The sequence below is a fragment of the Bombus bifarius genome, unplaced genomic scaffold (genome assembly GCF_011952205.1).
Source record: "Bombus bifarius isolate JDL3187 unplaced genomic scaffold, Bbif_JDL3187 scf7180000008030, whole genome shotgun sequence".
NCBI lineage: Eukaryota > Metazoa > Arthropoda > Insecta > Hymenoptera > Apidae > Bombus > Bombus bifarius.
Genome location: NW_022884401.1, coordinates 1,074,810 through 1,092,544, shown reverse-complemented (window position 1 = coordinate 1,092,544; position 17,735 = coordinate 1,074,810). Strand labels below are relative to the sequence as shown.

At 36.0% G+C, this 17,735-nt stretch overlaps 2 protein-coding genes and 1 long non-coding RNA gene across 3 annotated transcripts in view; 2 read left to right on the top strand and 1 right to left on the bottom strand.

Annotated features, from left to right (window-relative positions):
• LOC117207410 (synaptic vesicle membrane protein VAT-1 homolog-like) overlaps positions 1–9,396 on the top strand; it is a 35,038-nt gene extending 25,642 nt beyond the window's left edge. Inside the window, exons 4-7 of the mRNA XM_033447602.1 lie at positions 3,866–4,014; positions 4,116–4,275; positions 4,721–5,153; positions 5,323–9,396. Coding sequence (XP_033303493.1) covers positions 3,866–4,014; positions 4,116–4,275; positions 4,721–5,153; positions 5,323–5,348 — 768 coding nt within the window. The 3' untranslated portion in view covers positions 5,349–9,396. The remainder of the gene's footprint in view (positions 1–3,865; positions 4,015–4,115; positions 4,276–4,720; positions 5,154–5,322) is intronic.
• On the top strand, positions 594–3,859 carry LOC117207413. The gene is made up of 3 exons (XR_004487510.1): positions 594–1,103; positions 1,218–1,311; positions 1,410–3,859. It is a non-coding gene; the product is annotated as an uncharacterized LOC117207413 (long non-coding RNA).
• Positions 9,397–9,847: 451 nt separating the features above from the next.
• LOC117207407 (CD109 antigen) lies at positions 9,848–17,600 on the bottom strand. Its single transcript, XM_033447592.1, has 6 exons — positions 17,359–17,600; positions 17,014–17,186; positions 12,779–16,811; positions 12,520–12,713; positions 12,164–12,444; positions 9,848–12,083 (listed from the first exon to the last, which is right to left on the bottom strand). The coding sequence occupies exons 2-6, from the start codon at positions 17,181–17,183 to the stop codon at positions 11,881–11,883; spliced, it is 4,881 nt and encodes a 1,626-aa protein (XP_033303483.1). The 5' UTR covers positions 17,184–17,186; positions 17,359–17,600; the 3' UTR covers positions 9,848–11,880.
• Between the last annotated feature and the right edge of the window lie 135 nt (positions 17,601–17,735).

The window sequence follows — 17,735 nt, the reverse complement described above, 5'->3', positions numbered from 1 at the left end:
TTGGTTAAACGGTTCAAAAGCTCCTAGTTATCAAATATTTACAGTACTTTTTCAAAGAGAGAGAAAAGAGGGAAAATGTTCTAACGCGTTAGTAAGAATAGCATATGTTTCACCTTTTTTCCTATCTTCTTTCGATAACACGATCTGAATTACGAATTAAATTTAGCTAGAATTTTAACCAATTAAAAATATCCCTAGACTAGTTACCAAAGCCTTGCGAATACTGCGACTACCACGATAAAACAAGGGAAATGTAATCGCAACTAACGCTTATGCAAAATCAAAGCTTCTCTTAGAAATGAAATATACAAGTACCTATCACAGCCCTTACCACCAAAGTCAGAACCATCAGACATCTCGTGTCCCCCAACGAAAATCACGAGATACTTCTATCCGAAAATTAAAAGCGTCCTTCCATTGTAAACGTCCCATCTTCAACGTGGTGAAAGGTTTATCCAAAAAATCATTCACCGTGTCTCGTCGTTACTCCTGGGGAGGGAAAATCGCATTTTAGAAAAGCGGAAAGAAGAGGGATAGGATCGCGCGGCAATTACGACCCATCGAGATAGATAGATAGATAGATAGATAGAGAGAGAGAGAGAGAGAGAGAGAGAGAGAGAGAGAGAGAGAGAGACCGCTACACGATGCAAGGTTACTGCCCCTTTCGCGAAGTCTGCTCGAGTCACATCCGTGCAACGCTTTCTCTCTCAATGTCGTCGAAGGAGAAGGCGGGAGCAGCCGACTAGGTACGTCGGGATCAATACGGCTCAACAGGTTACATTCGAAGCTAACTACATCGCCCCCGCGACTCCTACCTCCCCCTCTCCGCATCCCCTCTCTCTCCTAGTCTACTCTACTTCACCCCCCTCTACTCTGCCCTCCACCCCGCGCCACTCATTGGTCTATACGCGTCGCGTAGCATCGTTGGAAGTTGAGACGACGAAAATCTACGGGGGATGCTGCCGCCGCTGGTGCACGGAACGACAGGGGTGTGAGGGTTGCCAAGCAACCCTTCGTTCTCTCATCGACCACCGTGACGGGCCGCGCCCGTCTGAGACCACACCACCACAACTGTTACCACTACCGTCATGCTATCACCGTCAGTACGTGTTGTACGCTGGCTCTTAAGCCCCGTTTGCACGAACGAGTACTGTGGCCAGTTCGATTTTTAGTTGATCGCATTATGAAGGATCATTATTAATGTTATTAACTTTCAGATTCCAAAGGAAAGGAATATCGAGCTGAATCGGTGGCCCTAACTAATTGTAATGTATCTGAGTCTGACGTACATCGCACCGCGGTCTTTCAGTTGTGAGAATTTTTTTACATATTTTGAATACGTAAAATGATTCTGGAAAAACTCAGTGAAATACATGATATGTACAATAGTTGAAATACTTGGTATGTAGTTTCAGAGTATTCAGAGTTCAAACGTGCGTAGAAACGTTAAGGAATTTTTCCACTTGCAATTAGTTTGCAATGCAGTAACCAAAACCGGTATCCTGTTACGATTATGAAAGGCCTCCGTGTGCCAACTTCAGGGTTAATATCGTGGTTTTATTAAAGAACGAACGAATAGATGTAAGTGACAGCGATGTAAATAGAAATTATTGTCTAATAACGTTTAAGGGTGTAAATGTAGAATGTATGATTTGATAAGTGTGGTTCTTTTCTGGCTGTATCGGGAGGATTCTTGGATAAACCGATTTCGGACTTATCTTTCGATGACCCTATCCTGATTACCTAATCCCGTCAAACTATCGCATCTCGATTTTAAGTATTTATGTAATGCCGTTTTAATCAGGCAAGAAATTCACTTCTGATAACCAGTTTGAACTCGAATCCCTGCGCGCGTCTTTGTTACGTCATTCTTCGGTTTATCGAAAAATAAAACCCACCGAAACAAAGATTCTTATATCGCTTTAAAGACACAGAAAAATTATTTGTCTTATTGGGTAAATGTTATTTGTTCTTTTACATAGAAAATTCAAACAGCTTAAGGTCATCTGACAAAGAAAAAGCGAAAGAAGAGAGACAGAAATCTGTTCAGATTCGTTATTTCATTAAAACTTGAGATTGTCGACGCGTGCCTCAAATACGCTTTTCCGCGTGTATCATCGTCGGAGAAGGATTTAGGCGAGTCACGTAGACGAGAAAAGCTAGAAAAAGCACTTGACTTGAGAGATTGCATTTCCCGATCACGTCGGACTTTTCCTCTTTCTTCGAACTCGCTGGCGCTACCACACCATATCAGCTCATATTTTCCTTTGCCCTGTATTGCCATCCCCTAGTTACGTATATTCTTGTCGAACTAACTGGTTTCGTATACTCGCGGCGTTTCGTTCGACTTAACCGCATGAAATATGTTCGTTGCTGTCAATGATGCGTGGAGAATTTCACAGTAGTGGTGGTGGTGGTGGTGGTGGTGGTTTGAGGAAATGTCGTTTGGAACAGATGTGTATTGCGATAACATCGAGAAACTTCTAGAAAGTTTGATCTTCGGGAATCTTTCGATATTATTAGGATGTTTTTACGAGGGGAAATTGATCGATCTGATATTTATACATGATATATTATACAAATTTTGAACACATTTTGTTTGTTTTTTAATCTGCTTACATAAAACTTTTACGACAGCCTTTACTCTAAGAGATTGATTCGTATAAACTACCGGAATCTGTTGTGCATTGTTAGCTAGGGAACGAAATATTATTTATTATAAATAGACTGTGGATTTTTATGCATTTAGATGAAAATCTAAAGGCGCCACAAAGCAATATGCAAAAATATGTAAAGTATCCAAAACACTGGTTGTAACGTTTAATACGTGAAATACGATCGTCTTTATTTTTAGTTATATTTATAAAAATATGAAATTGTATAAATATCCGCAGTCTAATTATGAATAATATGATGATAGAAAACGAGATTCCTTCTAAACGGTTGGCAATGTGTTACGTTATGACGTACAATGTAGAGTGGCTTCTTAACATTCTGGCCCTCGTCCGCGCTCTTTCCCTTTTTGCTACCTCTTTTCTTCGATTTTTTCGTTTTCTTAAATTCTTGCTTCTCTTCCCTTCGAACCTATCGTCCTGTCTCTGTTCCTTTCGCCGCGCCACTCGAGGCTCTGGGATTGGTCAACGTTATTGGGTATCGAATTCTCGACAGAACGGTCAGAGTGGAGAGACAAGGAGAAGAGAAGAGAGAAGGGCGGTCAGCTCTCTTGATTCTCGGAAATAATGAATGCTGCTTCTGTTGAGAAAATCTCCAGCAGCTCCGCTTCAATTTTTTCTTCCTCATCGTGTGTCCTGCCCCGGCTGTTCTTTCGCGGTCGCGCAATGAAAAGACTTCAGAAGACGCTTTTTCTGCCTTCTGCCACCATAATGGGATTACGAGTTTGGTGAACACGATACGAACAGCCGGGCAACTAAAAATAATTTAAGCGCGCCCCTGGCCGCCGCTTCTGAAGTTTTTAAAAGATATAACTCGCCGCTATATCCTTTACACCGTGAAAAATTCTCGTACCACGGAGTTAACGAGTTTTGTTCAAGCATGTTAACAGAAAATAAAATTTCCTTTAATGAGAGAAAAGAGGCGATAAGAGATCTCTAAAAGATTAGTGAAACACGATGGCTACGGAATTTAGATGTGAACATTAGAATCGAGAACTTTTAGTCTTGAATAAGGAATGTTGCATTTGAATAATTCTTCGAATCATACGCGGTTTCTGTGTACTTTAGAAAGCTGAAATTTACGCGTATTTGCTATATCCAATCTCAAATTTATCATTTGAACGTACTAATAAAGGATAGTTCCTTTTTCCTATCTTCAGTTATTAGTATTCATTTAATGAATTCTGTTTTAGGGTCAGGCAGTGGTCCAGCTGGCCAAGACCGTGAAAGACGTGACCATCTTTGGTGTGTGCAGTAAATCAAAGCACGAAGCCCTGAAAGCAGCTGGCACCATCGACCACCTCTTGGAACGAGGCACAGACTATAGCAACGAAGTCAGGAAGTGTGTAACGAACTCTATAATTTATCGTTTTTTCCCTTCATGGTGTGTTTATATATCATAGGATTCTTTATCGGCCGTTTCGATTCTCTTTTGTTCTACAGGATCTCCCCAGAGGGCGTAGACATCGTTCTGGATTGCCTTTGCGGCGAAGAATGCAACAAGGGTTACGCTTTGTTGAAACCAATGGGGAAATATATCCTTTATGGATCGAGTAATGTGGTCACCGGAGAGACTAAAAGCTTCTTCTCGGCAGCGCGATCAGTACGTCACAGAAATTTAACTTTATTATTTTTTATTATTTTTTTCTTCCTCTCTCCGCATCGTTGTACAAGGAGTTATTTCCTCCTTGTAATAGCGGTAACTAATTTATGAATAGGACCAGTAGTTTAATCAGTAAACGCGCTTAATCCAAGAGGTACGAAGTCAAGGAAATTAAGTACTTTTATAAGGATGAGAGGCTTTTTAGAGATCCATTAGGTAATTTAAATATAAATTAGAGAATGAATATTTCAAAATCATTTACTTTTCTCTTTAATAAACCACGATATATACATGTATACTAATAAATGAAATTATTTTAACACAATAATCTCATCCTTATAAAATGTTTGGAAATGCATTTAATCGCAAAACAGACTTGGGCTATCTTATGTATGACAATATATTACATCAATGTTCAAAATCTTTCATGTTTATCATTTTACAGTGGTGGCAAGTAGACAAGGTATCCCCCATCAAACTGTTTGACGAGAATAAAACTCTGTCTGGGTTGAATCTGCGCCACTTGATGTATCAACATGGTAGCCACGCGTTCGTGCGACGAGCAGTAGAACGAGTGTTCGCCTTATGGAACGATGGTCAAATAAAGCCTATGGTAGATTCTACGTGGGCTTTGGAGGACGTCCCGGAAGCCATGCAGAAGATGCATGACCGTAAGAACATTGGTAAGATCGTGCTGGATCCGAGTCTCGAGCCAAAACCGAAGCCAGCCACCCCAGCCAAAGGAAAGACGAAGGATAAAAAGGCGGCCAGCCAAGAAAGCCAAGAGAAAAAAGCGACGAGCGTTGAATCTGAGGAGGGGGAGAAGAAGAAAGAGCCTGAACTGACAAATGGAACATCCGAAGACAAATCCGATAGCGGTAAATAAAAACAGAAAAAAAACGTTCTCTAGCTTGTATCGTTCCTGGAAAAAAAATTATTTGTCGTTGCGCGCTTTGTTACCCGCAAACGGTAACGAAATATTCAATTGCCCAGTCAAATATTTCGCGCGTCCTTTCGATTGACCGAGCCTCCTTTGTTTGCTTTCAGATTCTAAAGAAAAAGAATCGAGCTGAATTAGCGGCGCTAGCTAATTTTAATATACGTATATACATAAAAATACATATATATATAAAAAATGTAAAACACTGATATCTCCCGTGAAGATCAAGAATTTTGCAGATAAGTACTCTATTATTCCTCACTATCCAGAGATCTACTACGTTTGTTGCGCTATACGACGCTTGATTATTATGTGACGAATATCCGTAAAGTATCATCGTGCTATGCAGATGACGAATTAATTTGGAAAAAGAAAACAAAAAAAGCAAGACAACAAAAACAGAAACGAAAAATAAGGATTTCGAAATATTTAGTTTGTCAAATTCAACCAAAAAAAGAGAAAAGAAGGCTCGTTTCCCCAGAATTCATCTGCATGCCTCTCTCCTTCCGTCTGTTTGCGCTGAAAGAATTCTTCAGTGGAATTCACGAGTGAAAGAGTGGGCGTGAAAATACACGTACAGGTTCATTCATGTATGTGAACCAGAGGGAAACAAAAGTAAAAACAAAACATACAACCAAATATAAGGAAACAATATCAATCTTGACGTGGTCCACAGTAGTTTGCAGAATATAAGAATTATTATTTTTATTTTTTCACACTGACCAAAACATAAGATTCATTTTCATATATGATAGACTAAATGAATCTGGTAGATGCTAGACTTATTGGACGATCTCTTAATAATTTCATACTTCCTTTTTTATTTTTTATTTTTTAAACATCATATTTCGTACTTATCGAATATAAAATGAAATTATACATACGATAAAAAAGACGGGTCGTCTAATGATTCTGCATTGACCAGCAAATTGCTACTTTTATCTACTTACATCGAGAACTATTACTGCTGCAATACATATATACAATATAGGTACATATTATATATATGCAGTGACATTTTACACACTAAAATAGTACCATTTACTGTAATTTAAATAGAGTACGATGGCAATGATAATCTAATCAGCTTTATAAAGAAGGGAAGAAAAATTTATTAGATGAAACCCTGAATATCAAAAGGCTGAAAGAAAACAAACGACTGTGTTACTTTTTACGTGTATCTCCTTCTTATCGAGAACGTGTCTTTTTTTTATTATTGATTGTATGTAACTTAAAGACCACTTTAACAGTAGCCAGCCTAAACGATATAGTTGGATAATAAGCTTGTTGTACACTCTGTGTACCAGGATTCGCTGTATTATTTTAGATAAGTAATTTTTTTTTTAATTTTAACCACTGAAAGTACTGAATCGCCTAACTGCCTAAAAAAAAAAAGGAAAAAGAAAATTATTGGTGAATAGCTCAAGAGAAGAAAAAATTAATAACTTTTGCAACGATTCACCAACGATATGCTATCTTTTTTTGTTGTCATGATTTTAATGTTAGAGCTACGATATAAAAAAAAGAATATAGCGTAGTTTTCAATAGACTTTTTATATATGTATAAACAATGAAATTTTGCTTTAAGCGAATAATTATTTAAATCGATATTTAGAGTTGAACTTTAATGCTCTGTAAAAATGTTTTTAAATTTTTATTGAAATTATCAATTTCTTTTATTTTGTAACGAGATATATTCCATTTTAATTGTGCTTAGGGGAATGAATGACGGTGTGAAACTAATACTTCATTTTCTATGCGTGAATTCTGTGAGAAATTGAGTATCAGTATATTTTAAATAGAAAATTCACAATCGAGATCGAATTTTTCTAGATCTTTAATTATTGTATAATTTAATGTAAGAGATACACGACCGATCTGTCGAATCAAAGACAAATGAATTTCCTAATGGATAATGATGATAATGATGATGAAGATCATGACGATGACGTGAAAACGAGGTTTTTAATAATGTCATGAGGTTGAGCTAATTTATCTAGAATGATGAAACAAACAAGAAAAGAAGTCTAAGAGCAAAAGGTACATTAAACGAAAAGAAAAGAGAAGAAAATGACTCTGAAAAGAACGAGTAGATGCAGAGTGAAATGCATATCTCTCCGAAACGGTTGGAACAATTTTTACATAGCATCGATTCTGTTAGAATTTGATACTAGCTCTGTATACCGATATATCTATATATGATTAAAAAAAAGATCGCTATTAACGAAAAAAAAGTTACGGACACGGGCGAACTATACATATTATATATATATATAAATATAAATATAAATAAATGAATAAATAATTAATAAAGTAAGTCGATAACATTCTTCGAGTCTATCGGTACGAAGAAGTGTAAGAATTTATAAGAATTATTATTATATTATTATTATTATTAATTATTATTATTAATTATTATTATTACTATTACTACTATTACTGCCGTATCGAGTCTCAGTCCAAGAGTACACTGAATACTGTATCTCAATTTCAAGGACATATACCAATCTCCGCTCTATTAACGAAAAGAAAAAAAGGGAAAAAGATAGAAATAATAATAAAAAAACGAAAAAAAATGATCGTAAAAAGAACGTGGCTGCATATTTTGAGACGTCTTTTGAACACGTATAATAAATATATATATATACATGCTCTCTGATAAAGTTCGACGTGTAACGTAATTATTCTCTATACGAGAAAAACGAATGATATAAAACCACATACACACATAACACACATACACAGGTACCACACGATTTTATCATACATGCGTGACGATACACATCATACTGTATATTTTATGTAAGGCTTTAAATGTTTCATCAAATAACTATTATAATATACCTATATATTTGTATCGATCGTTTTCCCTATCCTGGTCATAATTTAGGTCCGAAATTGTATCTGCGTCTGAAAGTAATTTGTAATTAATGTCCGACGATATTTAACGAAGATCCTTGAAAAAAATTTTTTTTTTAAATGATCCTATTCGTAGTTAGAACTTTACTAGCTAATCTCTACACGGTTCTCACTATGACGATATTCCTTGTTAAAACGCGCAACCAACACACCGTGTTTTCTATTATTGTGCTGATAATACTAAGGAGGGGAAAGTTAGTCTGTTTTCTCATAAAGTAATCCGTCACTGGGATTTATATCATTACGTATCTGCGTAAGTAAGGAAAGAAATATGTATTGGATAATCATAAAACAGCAATTTATGGAAAATAATTCATGGAATTACGTCGTTAGAAGCCTCGATAGTCGGGCCTTAATTACAGGGACATCCCCTCGGATCTCTGCTTTTCAATTTTGTTCAAAGTCGACTTTTTCTTGCACCGTTTGATGTATTTTGAACGCACGTATCTCTGCGAACGCGTACGACTCTTTCTCATGCGCTTTAAAATCCAGAAAACTGGAACTTCTTGTGATAGAGTTTCAGCGTTCGCCTCCGCCATTGAGAATGGAGTGGATAGAGGAGAATCGGCGTCGTGGAGATCGGACGGTTCATTTGTGATGAAACTCGTGACGCATTCAGCTCAGAAATGTGTACTCGAAACAAACCCTCGTCTCACTGACATCTTTTCAACGGACATTTACCATACCCAAAATGTTTCATTCGTTTAAACTATCTTCTTTCGGATATAACGTTTACAAATTGGCTTATTAACGAATAGATGGCGAATGTTTGTACAGATCCACGTTTTTATGTCTTAACTTAAGCGAAGATTTGTTTCGTCCATTAAATGTTACAACTAATGCTTTACATTAGATATTTTATATGTTTTTATATTACATTATGTACGTTTTCGCATTTCTTTTAAATTTCTCGTAAGAGTATAAATGTTCGCAGTCTATTAATGAAATATACATTTTTTCCTCATTTTCAGTTTTATAAATAATGAAGTTGCCGATAGAGTGGTCAGATGGAAAATATTTCAACGGCATAATGACACATTTCTGCGCTCGTTGTTAGATTGCAATTTTTCAGCTATTGATTCAATGAAGGGTTCACCGAAAGTAGGACCAACAAAATATCATTCCGTTGCCGCGGCGAAGAGAACGCGGTCCATATACATTCTTTTCTCCCTTAACGTTCTTTCGTTTGTCGACACCTGCATCGTGGGAGAAACAGGACCTACAGTTTTGCAACGTGATACATCATATAATTATATGTAAAATTGTAAAATTCGTCTCAAGAGTTCGGGCGAAATGGTCACGTGTTTTCCTTCTCTGCCGCGAGATGCGGCCTTTCTTCGATCCTTTTCGGTCCTACAATTCGTTTCACGAAGGAAAACAGAAATCATTTTTCGCCCGTTCTCCAGAAGCTCGATATATAGATTGTATTTTTGGCTTATTATTGTAAGACTGACTATGTTGCTATATTAAAGATTGCTTCGAAAATAATTACAGCTGTTTCGAATAATCCAAATCCAAATTTCCACCCAAAACTAACATAGATTTATTCCAGACGTCAGAAGTAAAAAATACAGTATTGAAAGTATGTTATTAAAACAGAGCTGTTACATGTGCAAAATTATTAAAAGCATGGACTTTAACAATATATTTCGGGATCATTGAAATTTTGTAAACAATAATTGAAGGATCTTTTGTAAAATAAAAGATGATGAGTGAAATATCTTTTTACAGTTTTATTTGTATAAAGATTATAAAACTTAAAAATACGTTCAACGCATGTTAAGTGCTATTTTCTTTTCGCTATTGTATAAATATACTTTCGGACGGATTATATGTTTTCGAGCAACCAGTTTCATAAAAAATTGATTTACAAATAATTTAATATGTATTATAATATGTTATCCTTAAATAAAAAGTTATAACTTCATTTAATATGAGAACTTCATGATAAAATACATTCGATAGCTGTATACGCTCGCATGTTAAAACAAGTTAATTAATATTTTATTGTGTTTTATTATAAAGCAGACTTTTTATATACGGTATTAGTAACGTTATATGCGTTATCATATTATTTGAAAATTTGCGACGATACTTTTAAAGATCTTTCATCGTTCAGTAACTCCATTTGTTCTTTTTATTTTATCGAAGCGACTGTTTTACTTAATTACACGAAAAAAAGCAAATACGAATATTAGATTATTGCTTCGTACATGAATAAATTATTAACTAAGTAATTAGGTCGCACATTTTCAAAGTATTAACGATATAACATTTCCTTTTAAAAGACTTACAAATTATTGTATTACCTTATTGTAAGTGCTATATTACTAAAAATAGATCTTTGATGTTCGAACAGACAATTAACTATACAAAAGAATATAAAGTTTCTTTGCAGAGGCAAAATACCTTATTTGAACGAATGCCTTACATATTTTCACATTTCTTCTTTCATGTGAAAAAGTACACGAGCATGTGTTAGAATGACATCCGTATTCATAGATCTTTTTCTCTAGCCTACTATTTACAAATTGCCAACCAATAGCAACTTTTCTTAACCGGAATGTAAATCTTTGATTCATAAATTGATAGTGTTCAAGGGGCATTGCGAAGGCACAATTTATGAGCACGATTTTCAAATTATAATTGTAGAATTTAAATAAAAACTCTTTATAGAAATAGCGATACTTATGATTTCTCTAGTAATAACTTAATGCTAGCACAATTGAAGCTTCACATGTAAGTGGAACAGAAACGTTGCAGCATACTTTTTAAATAGATCTAGTCAGAAGAGAGAAAGAGGGAGAGAGAAAGAGAGAGCGAAATTCAAGCATAAAATTGTAAAGAGGTAAATTTAAAAATCTGAATTTTTTAAATTGATTAGAATAAGAAGAAATCATGAATTTTTAATATCCATTTAACTAGACATTATTACTAGAACATGTATAAAGATGTTTTTTTGGTGTATCATACTTACAAAAATTCGATCTCGACTAATTGTAAGTTTCATTTGTACTTAAAAATTCTTTGCCTCCTAGAACACATTGCTCTAACTACGGTTTTAAATTGTTAAACTATACAGAATGAGTCGCGTAAAACAAAACACCTAAATATCTCTGTTAATATTGAAGGTAGAGATGTCAGAAAGGACAGATATACTGTTCAAGGAGAAAAATATGATGAAACTAAAAGGTCTGTTGATTGACGTTTCTTTCAAGATCTGGAAAATATTCAGGTGTTCTATTTTTACATGATGCACCCTGTACATGGAATGTTGAAAACATTCGAATAAATTGACATTCATCGATTAACAACGTGAATAAAAACACACGATATGTTTTAAATTATATAACATATCAAATATTGTAAAGTTAAAAAATGTATAAAAATATGTGTTTTATTAAAATTTCTATACTTCCACGCTAAATATAAATTTCCGACATATGTTAACAAATCACAAATGGACGGTTTCTTTTTCGTAAGTAACTTGATGTAATGTTACAGTAAAAAAAAGAGAAAGTATAATTGCAAATAAGGATAACTGGAACTTCATCTTATAAATTAATTATTTTTACTCCCGTGTACCTGTATTTTCAGGTACTGTTCCAGTTGTGCACCAGACTTAAGGACGGATATAAGAATAAAAGTCGAGAAAAGATGACAATATAACGTAAAATATAAAATCGAGAATATTCACCTTTCTCTTTCCGTTTTTCTGTTAAATCATCATATGTTATATATGAGAATTAACCCACACTAAACTCCTGTGTTCGAAAATATCTTGTTACAACAACGAGAACAGAAATTGCAAGCAGACAACCTGTTGGTGTGGCCAACATCGTGGCGGTATTATAAATCGGACAGTAAGGACACTGGGAACTACCGCAAACTTCGCAAATATTTAGCGTATAAGTCGGTAGAGCATCAAATATAGTTTCGTTGAAACGCTCTAAAAAATATAATGAGTAACGAATAAAAAACGATTGCTTCTTGTAAAAACATTAATATTATTTAATTATGTGTATTTACCTGGAGCATAATAGTCGTAAATTCTGATAGGAAGATACCGTGACATATTTGCAACCGGGAACCATCTTTCTATCGTGAAATTTACGCACGTTTCTTCTTGGTCCAAATAATCGAAATAAAAGAGCACTTTCTTTTCATGGAATCGTGCTCTCTGAAGATTTCTTACTTGTTTCGATTGAATATACCTATCCAAAGTTTGTTGTTGTATTATATAACCTGTTGGAATAGCTACATCCAACACTGCCATTCCAGAACGAGAAGATTCGTTCGTATTTATCCACCTGCGAAAAAGAGCTGGTAAATTTTATGTAAAGACTAAAAGAATAAATTACAGTATTTATATATCAATATTATACCTCTGACAACTGAGATATGATATGTGAGACTGATTTCTGCCATGGAAATTTGCTCTCGTTACCAGATCGAAAGATTTAACAGGCGGCTGTGTTTGGAATTTTGCGATATCCACATTGTATTGTACTGACATTTGAAGAATTGCATATCCAGCACCTTTTGCTTGTACTTTTACTGTTCCCCATGCTTCAGGTATCTACGATAATGTAATAGAAATTAAATAGAATAAGAAATATATTAATTTTTCAAATATGGACCTACCTCTATAGTCTGAAGCCTTGCAAGATTATTGTCATTGACAAATAGTGTTTTAGTCTGTCCTGGAAGAGCTGTGGCTTCTACAGTAACAGCCAATGAACTAACATCTCGAATTCTCGATCTGACCGTATAATCCATTAACGCTTTCATCGCCCAGGCAGTGTCTTGTGTCGAGGCCCAACCACCGTCGGTTAATCTCTGAGAATTCAACCATTTTACTATGGGTTCTAACATTATCTCTTGTCGAGCAACGTGCACCAAAAGAGCATACGCAGTGGTTTCGATATTTTCTGAGTCGTACATGTATGGTAAACGTGGAAGGAGGAATGGTTTCTGATTTTCCAGTTTGTAAGGAGGAAGAGGTACTGATTCTCTGCCCCAATAAGTTAATCCTCCTTCTCTACGGGCGTGTCTAGATAAAATATTAAAAGCTTGTCCTGCAGTAGAAGCTTTTGCCAATAGCAGAGCATACGATACTATCGCTATCTCGTAAGGCTTCCCTCGTACTTCTAATAATTTCAAATTTCTCTCCAACCACTTGATTGCACCAGCAGCACTTACAGCAACTTGAGTTCCTAGACCCTCAGGCAAATCTTTCACACTTTGTAATGTGATTAGAACGTGAGCTGTAAGACTGATATTTCTATGTGTTATTATATCATCGTCGTAATTTAGAGAGCTGTTCATCTTGCGATCAGGCATCCATGTAACTTCATAGAACGATCCTTCAGGTGTTTGATATTTCAATAACCAAGACACAGCCTGTGCTATTACTTCAGGGTCAATGTAAAGATAATTTTCCCACTCGTAGAAGCGTGCTTCTTGTAAAACACGAGCACAATATGCTGTTAACCAAACGCTTGGTGACGATTGGTTCCAATCGCTACGGAATAAGCTGAACGATCCATCGGGATTCATAAACGAAAGTTGTCTCTGATAGCCAATATTCATGTAATAGAAACTTTGTTTCTCTTGCGTTCTATTACGTTGATTAAGTAAACGCATATACATTGTCGTGTATAAATTAGCAGCGAAACTGAACATATTTTGTTCCGCACAATCCATAGGGAGATTCATGAGACTTGTGGCGTTAACAGGCATCGTCGGAAAAATTGGTCCAACGACATCTCCGACCAAACTTATCACAGCCTTGTTTGATCCAAATACGTAGTAACGATTTTCGTCGTAGGGTATGATAGGTGTTTCCGTAATGTTCACGTGCATGTATTGGAACACATATGCACGATTACTAAGATCGAGCAGGATAGATTGATGTCTGTGCTGAGGAAGGCCATCAGCTTCTACGTGCAACGTACGCGTAACCGAATCCCTTCCGATTACGGTAGTGGCATAGATGTGTACTTTGATATCTCCAAGCCTTATCGGTACAATAGGTAGATAAACAATAGAAGCATCTTGAGCAGGGATCCAAATAAAGAACTGGTGTTCACCAAAAGATGTACGAGGCTTGTACGATTGTACAATACCATTATCTTCAACGTGAACGAATTTATAATCCTTGGAACCAGTTAAAACTACTACAGCTTCTATATTATTGCGTAGGTAATTGAAAACGGAGACGCGGATACCAATTTGTTCTCCTTGTTTACTATGAGTAGGCATTTCCACATTAATATAGAATGGCAAGATACCCATATATGCAATGGCTTTTGGCAGCATTCCAAAGCCCATACTTGGAGACATACCGAACGCTGTAACCATCCACAGAACTGGTCTTCTTGGAACGTCTATATTGAAAATGTATCTACCATGAGGACCAATATTGATATCTTTCCATAACCATACGTTTTCGTATTGTCTCTGTAACCTGTTAAACCGCCACTTTCTAAACTGTACAATGTCTGTGACATTTCTGCGCTCGCAGCCTACTTCATCAGTGCCATCATCGCAATCGTATACACCATCGCATTTTTTGTCTAGTCTATAACATCTTCCAGAGAGGCATTCCCCATATCCTTGAGTTGTGTTACAGTTATCAGGTCTTCGGTAAATAATGGCGTCTGTGAAGGCTACTAATCCAATGTATTCGAACGTTCTATTGACGTCTATACCAAAGGTTGAAGAAGGGAAGTAAACAACTTCATCCGGATCACCTTCATGGTACAACCAAGTGTGGGCATGAGTTCCATTCGTCTCTTCGTCGAAATGTGCCATTTTTGATATAACATTGGCGTAAGTCAATTCATTTCCTGCTTGCATCGTGAAGAAAGATCTATCTATACCTGAAAGAGCGACGTACGCTCCTGGTTCTCCGTAAATGGCTACTTCGACATTCTCACCTGTTCTAGATTTTTTATTGTTGATGAATACAGTGAAATTATTGCGTGAAATGCCATTTACAGAGAAGGTTAAAGAGTCTGCTACTACATTGCCATATTGCCCAACATGATATACGACTGCAGTTGCAACGGGAGCCATTTCCGCACTTAAAGGAACGGCGATCGTTTTTATGTTATGTTGCATATTGTCTTGTCCAGTTAAAAGTATTGTACCTTTTGCCATAATGAGATAGTTGAAAGTATCAATATAGAAATTAGTTTGAACATGGAATATCATGTATTCTCCAACTTTAGGTTTTTCTGTGGACGTTGAGATTTTTATGTGCTGTTGATTCGGCGATTCGTGAGCCAATAACAATAATTCAGTTTGCGTTCTGTAGCCTTCTCCATCGGTAAGATAAGCAAACACTTTCATAGAAGAGATATCATTGAGAATTTGCTGTGCTTGATTCGAATTATGGTCAAGTCCAAGTTGTTTTCTTAAATCGATTCTGGTAGACCAAATACCTTCATTGTCTGCCGAATGTTTTAGATATTGAGTTTCTAGCGTTCTATGACCACCTGTTCTCATTTCGATATCCGCGCGAATTTCCATTACAGCCCCTTTTAATTGCGTTGGTCTCAATACTGAATTATCATGAAACGACGCCACTAAATTCAAGGTAAATGGCATTGCTGGCTTAAAAACTTGCGGTGATCCGCCCAAAAATCGAACTTTTGAGGTAGAGTTATATATTCGGGCTGTGGAGTAACCTGTAATTATTTCGTCTAGAAATCTTTCACCGACCGTTGCAGTCACAGTGATCTCCACTCCGCTCGCAGTAGGTACAAAACTTAGCAATTCTGACATTGGATATCGGAAGTGATAAGTTCCATTAAAAAATCTCAATACAGGAACCTTATTATTCAAATAATTTGAAACTTTCAACCACGCTGGATAATACTCATCAAAATAAAAATATCTTTCTGCAGATTCAGAATCAGATTCTGTATATGCTCTATCTAGTGATCTAATGCGTGCTTTTAGAGTTAAGTTTCCCCTCACTGGTGCACCACTAGTATAATTTGCTTGGACTATACCATTTATATATTGATCATTATCAAAAAAGAATGCAGGCATTGTTACATTAACTTCGAAACGTGTTTGATAGTATTCCTCAACTAGGAAAGTTTTCTCTTCTACCTGGCTTTGTGCTATCACTTGTATAATCCATTCTCCAAAAACTGGTTGATCAGAAAGCTGGTATGATAAAGATACTGTTCCCAAATTGCTCTGTCTGCTTAACCATCTTCTCATTACTCTCCTATATGGATCTAACATGTACACATCTATAGGATTATTAAATGCTTTGAGTTCAGTATCTATGGGTATAGTTCTAAATCGCACAGTTTCTCCTTGCATATATACAGGTTTGTCCAATTGAATAAATATAGTCATTGATCTTTGTGAAAATGTAAGTTTGGTCTCATTTAAAAATGCTTGGCCACCAGTTAGACTATTATATGTTCCTTCTACTCTCAATCTGTATTCCCCATTAACAGACGTAGATGGCAATCCCATCATTAGAGTTTCTGGTATGCCTTCCTTTACTTCTTGAAAATCTGCAGCTACCTCCACTCCATTTCTTTGAATGGACGAACGTACTATGATTGGAATTGGGCTATATAAGACATTTACATCTACACGGTAGATCTGTCCTGGTCTAACCATTCGAGATGCGACCACAAAGTAGGTACTGCCAAAAAAAAAGAGTTTCAGAATTGTTATTTTGTTGTTACATTTCTGATTCATTTTGCTCTTATATATTCAATTTTTATACTTTGAATTATATTGAACATTACTGATATTAAAAAGTATCATTTATGATACACCACATGCATATTGTTTATCTCCAATCATATATATTTTATTGCCTAATTATTATATGTAAAACTTACGCCTCTTTTATTATAATACTGTCAGTTGGATTTCCAGAACCTCGTAAACCAAATCCAGCCTGATCTCTATCATCGAATCGATTCCAAGGAGAGCGCGTCGATTCAGTCGATTCTTGCGAGAACTGACTATTCCCGTAAGCGAAGGTTAATATCAAAATCCAGATCCACATTTTCTACAATATACGACAATTAACGATATATGACAATTTACAACAATTGATACAGTTTACTTCATGAAAAAAACGGAGCTAAGAAAGAAAATGTTGTGTTATGTATCATGATTAAAACTAGCGGTCAACGCCCAAAATACACATTTAAGATAACTGGTATTTCATTTTAATTTACCTTGGATGAATAATTTTTTCTAATCAAATCCAACCGTCACTGACACACATCTACGCAAAATTTCAAAAACCTTCTTTTTAAATATTAAACTTATCGTGTGTTTGAAAAAATTTCATGATTAGGAGTGGTCACTTATACTATTACATATACCTCACAAACACTGAATGTATTTGGTTGGGCACTCGGCACTCGACACTCAACACTCGGCACAGAAAGTAAGTTACTCACTTATACCTTACCCCTTACTCCGTCATGAAACTGTGGTAGTCCACAGAGTGGGGATAGAACAGTGGGGAGCAAAGTCACCAACGCGCGGCAGTTGAATTGGCGCCATACTAATGGAGGGGCTCCAAAGCATACCGAGAGGATCAACAGGG

Bases quoted from the DNA above. Each gene is read 5' to 3' on its own strand.
- LOC117207407 (XM_033447592.1), bottom strand. From the start codon at position 17,183: ATGTGGATCTGGATTTTGATATTAACCTTCGCTTACGGGAATAGTCAG. The intron at 12,714-12,778 runs GTAGGTCCATAT...ACATTATCGTAG, and splicing joins CAAGGCTTCAGACTATAGAG to ATACCTGAAGCATGGGGAAC. The intron at 12,084-12,163 runs GTAAATACACAT...TATATTTTTTAG, and splicing joins TTACGACTATTATGCTCCAG to AGCGTTTCAACGAAACTATA.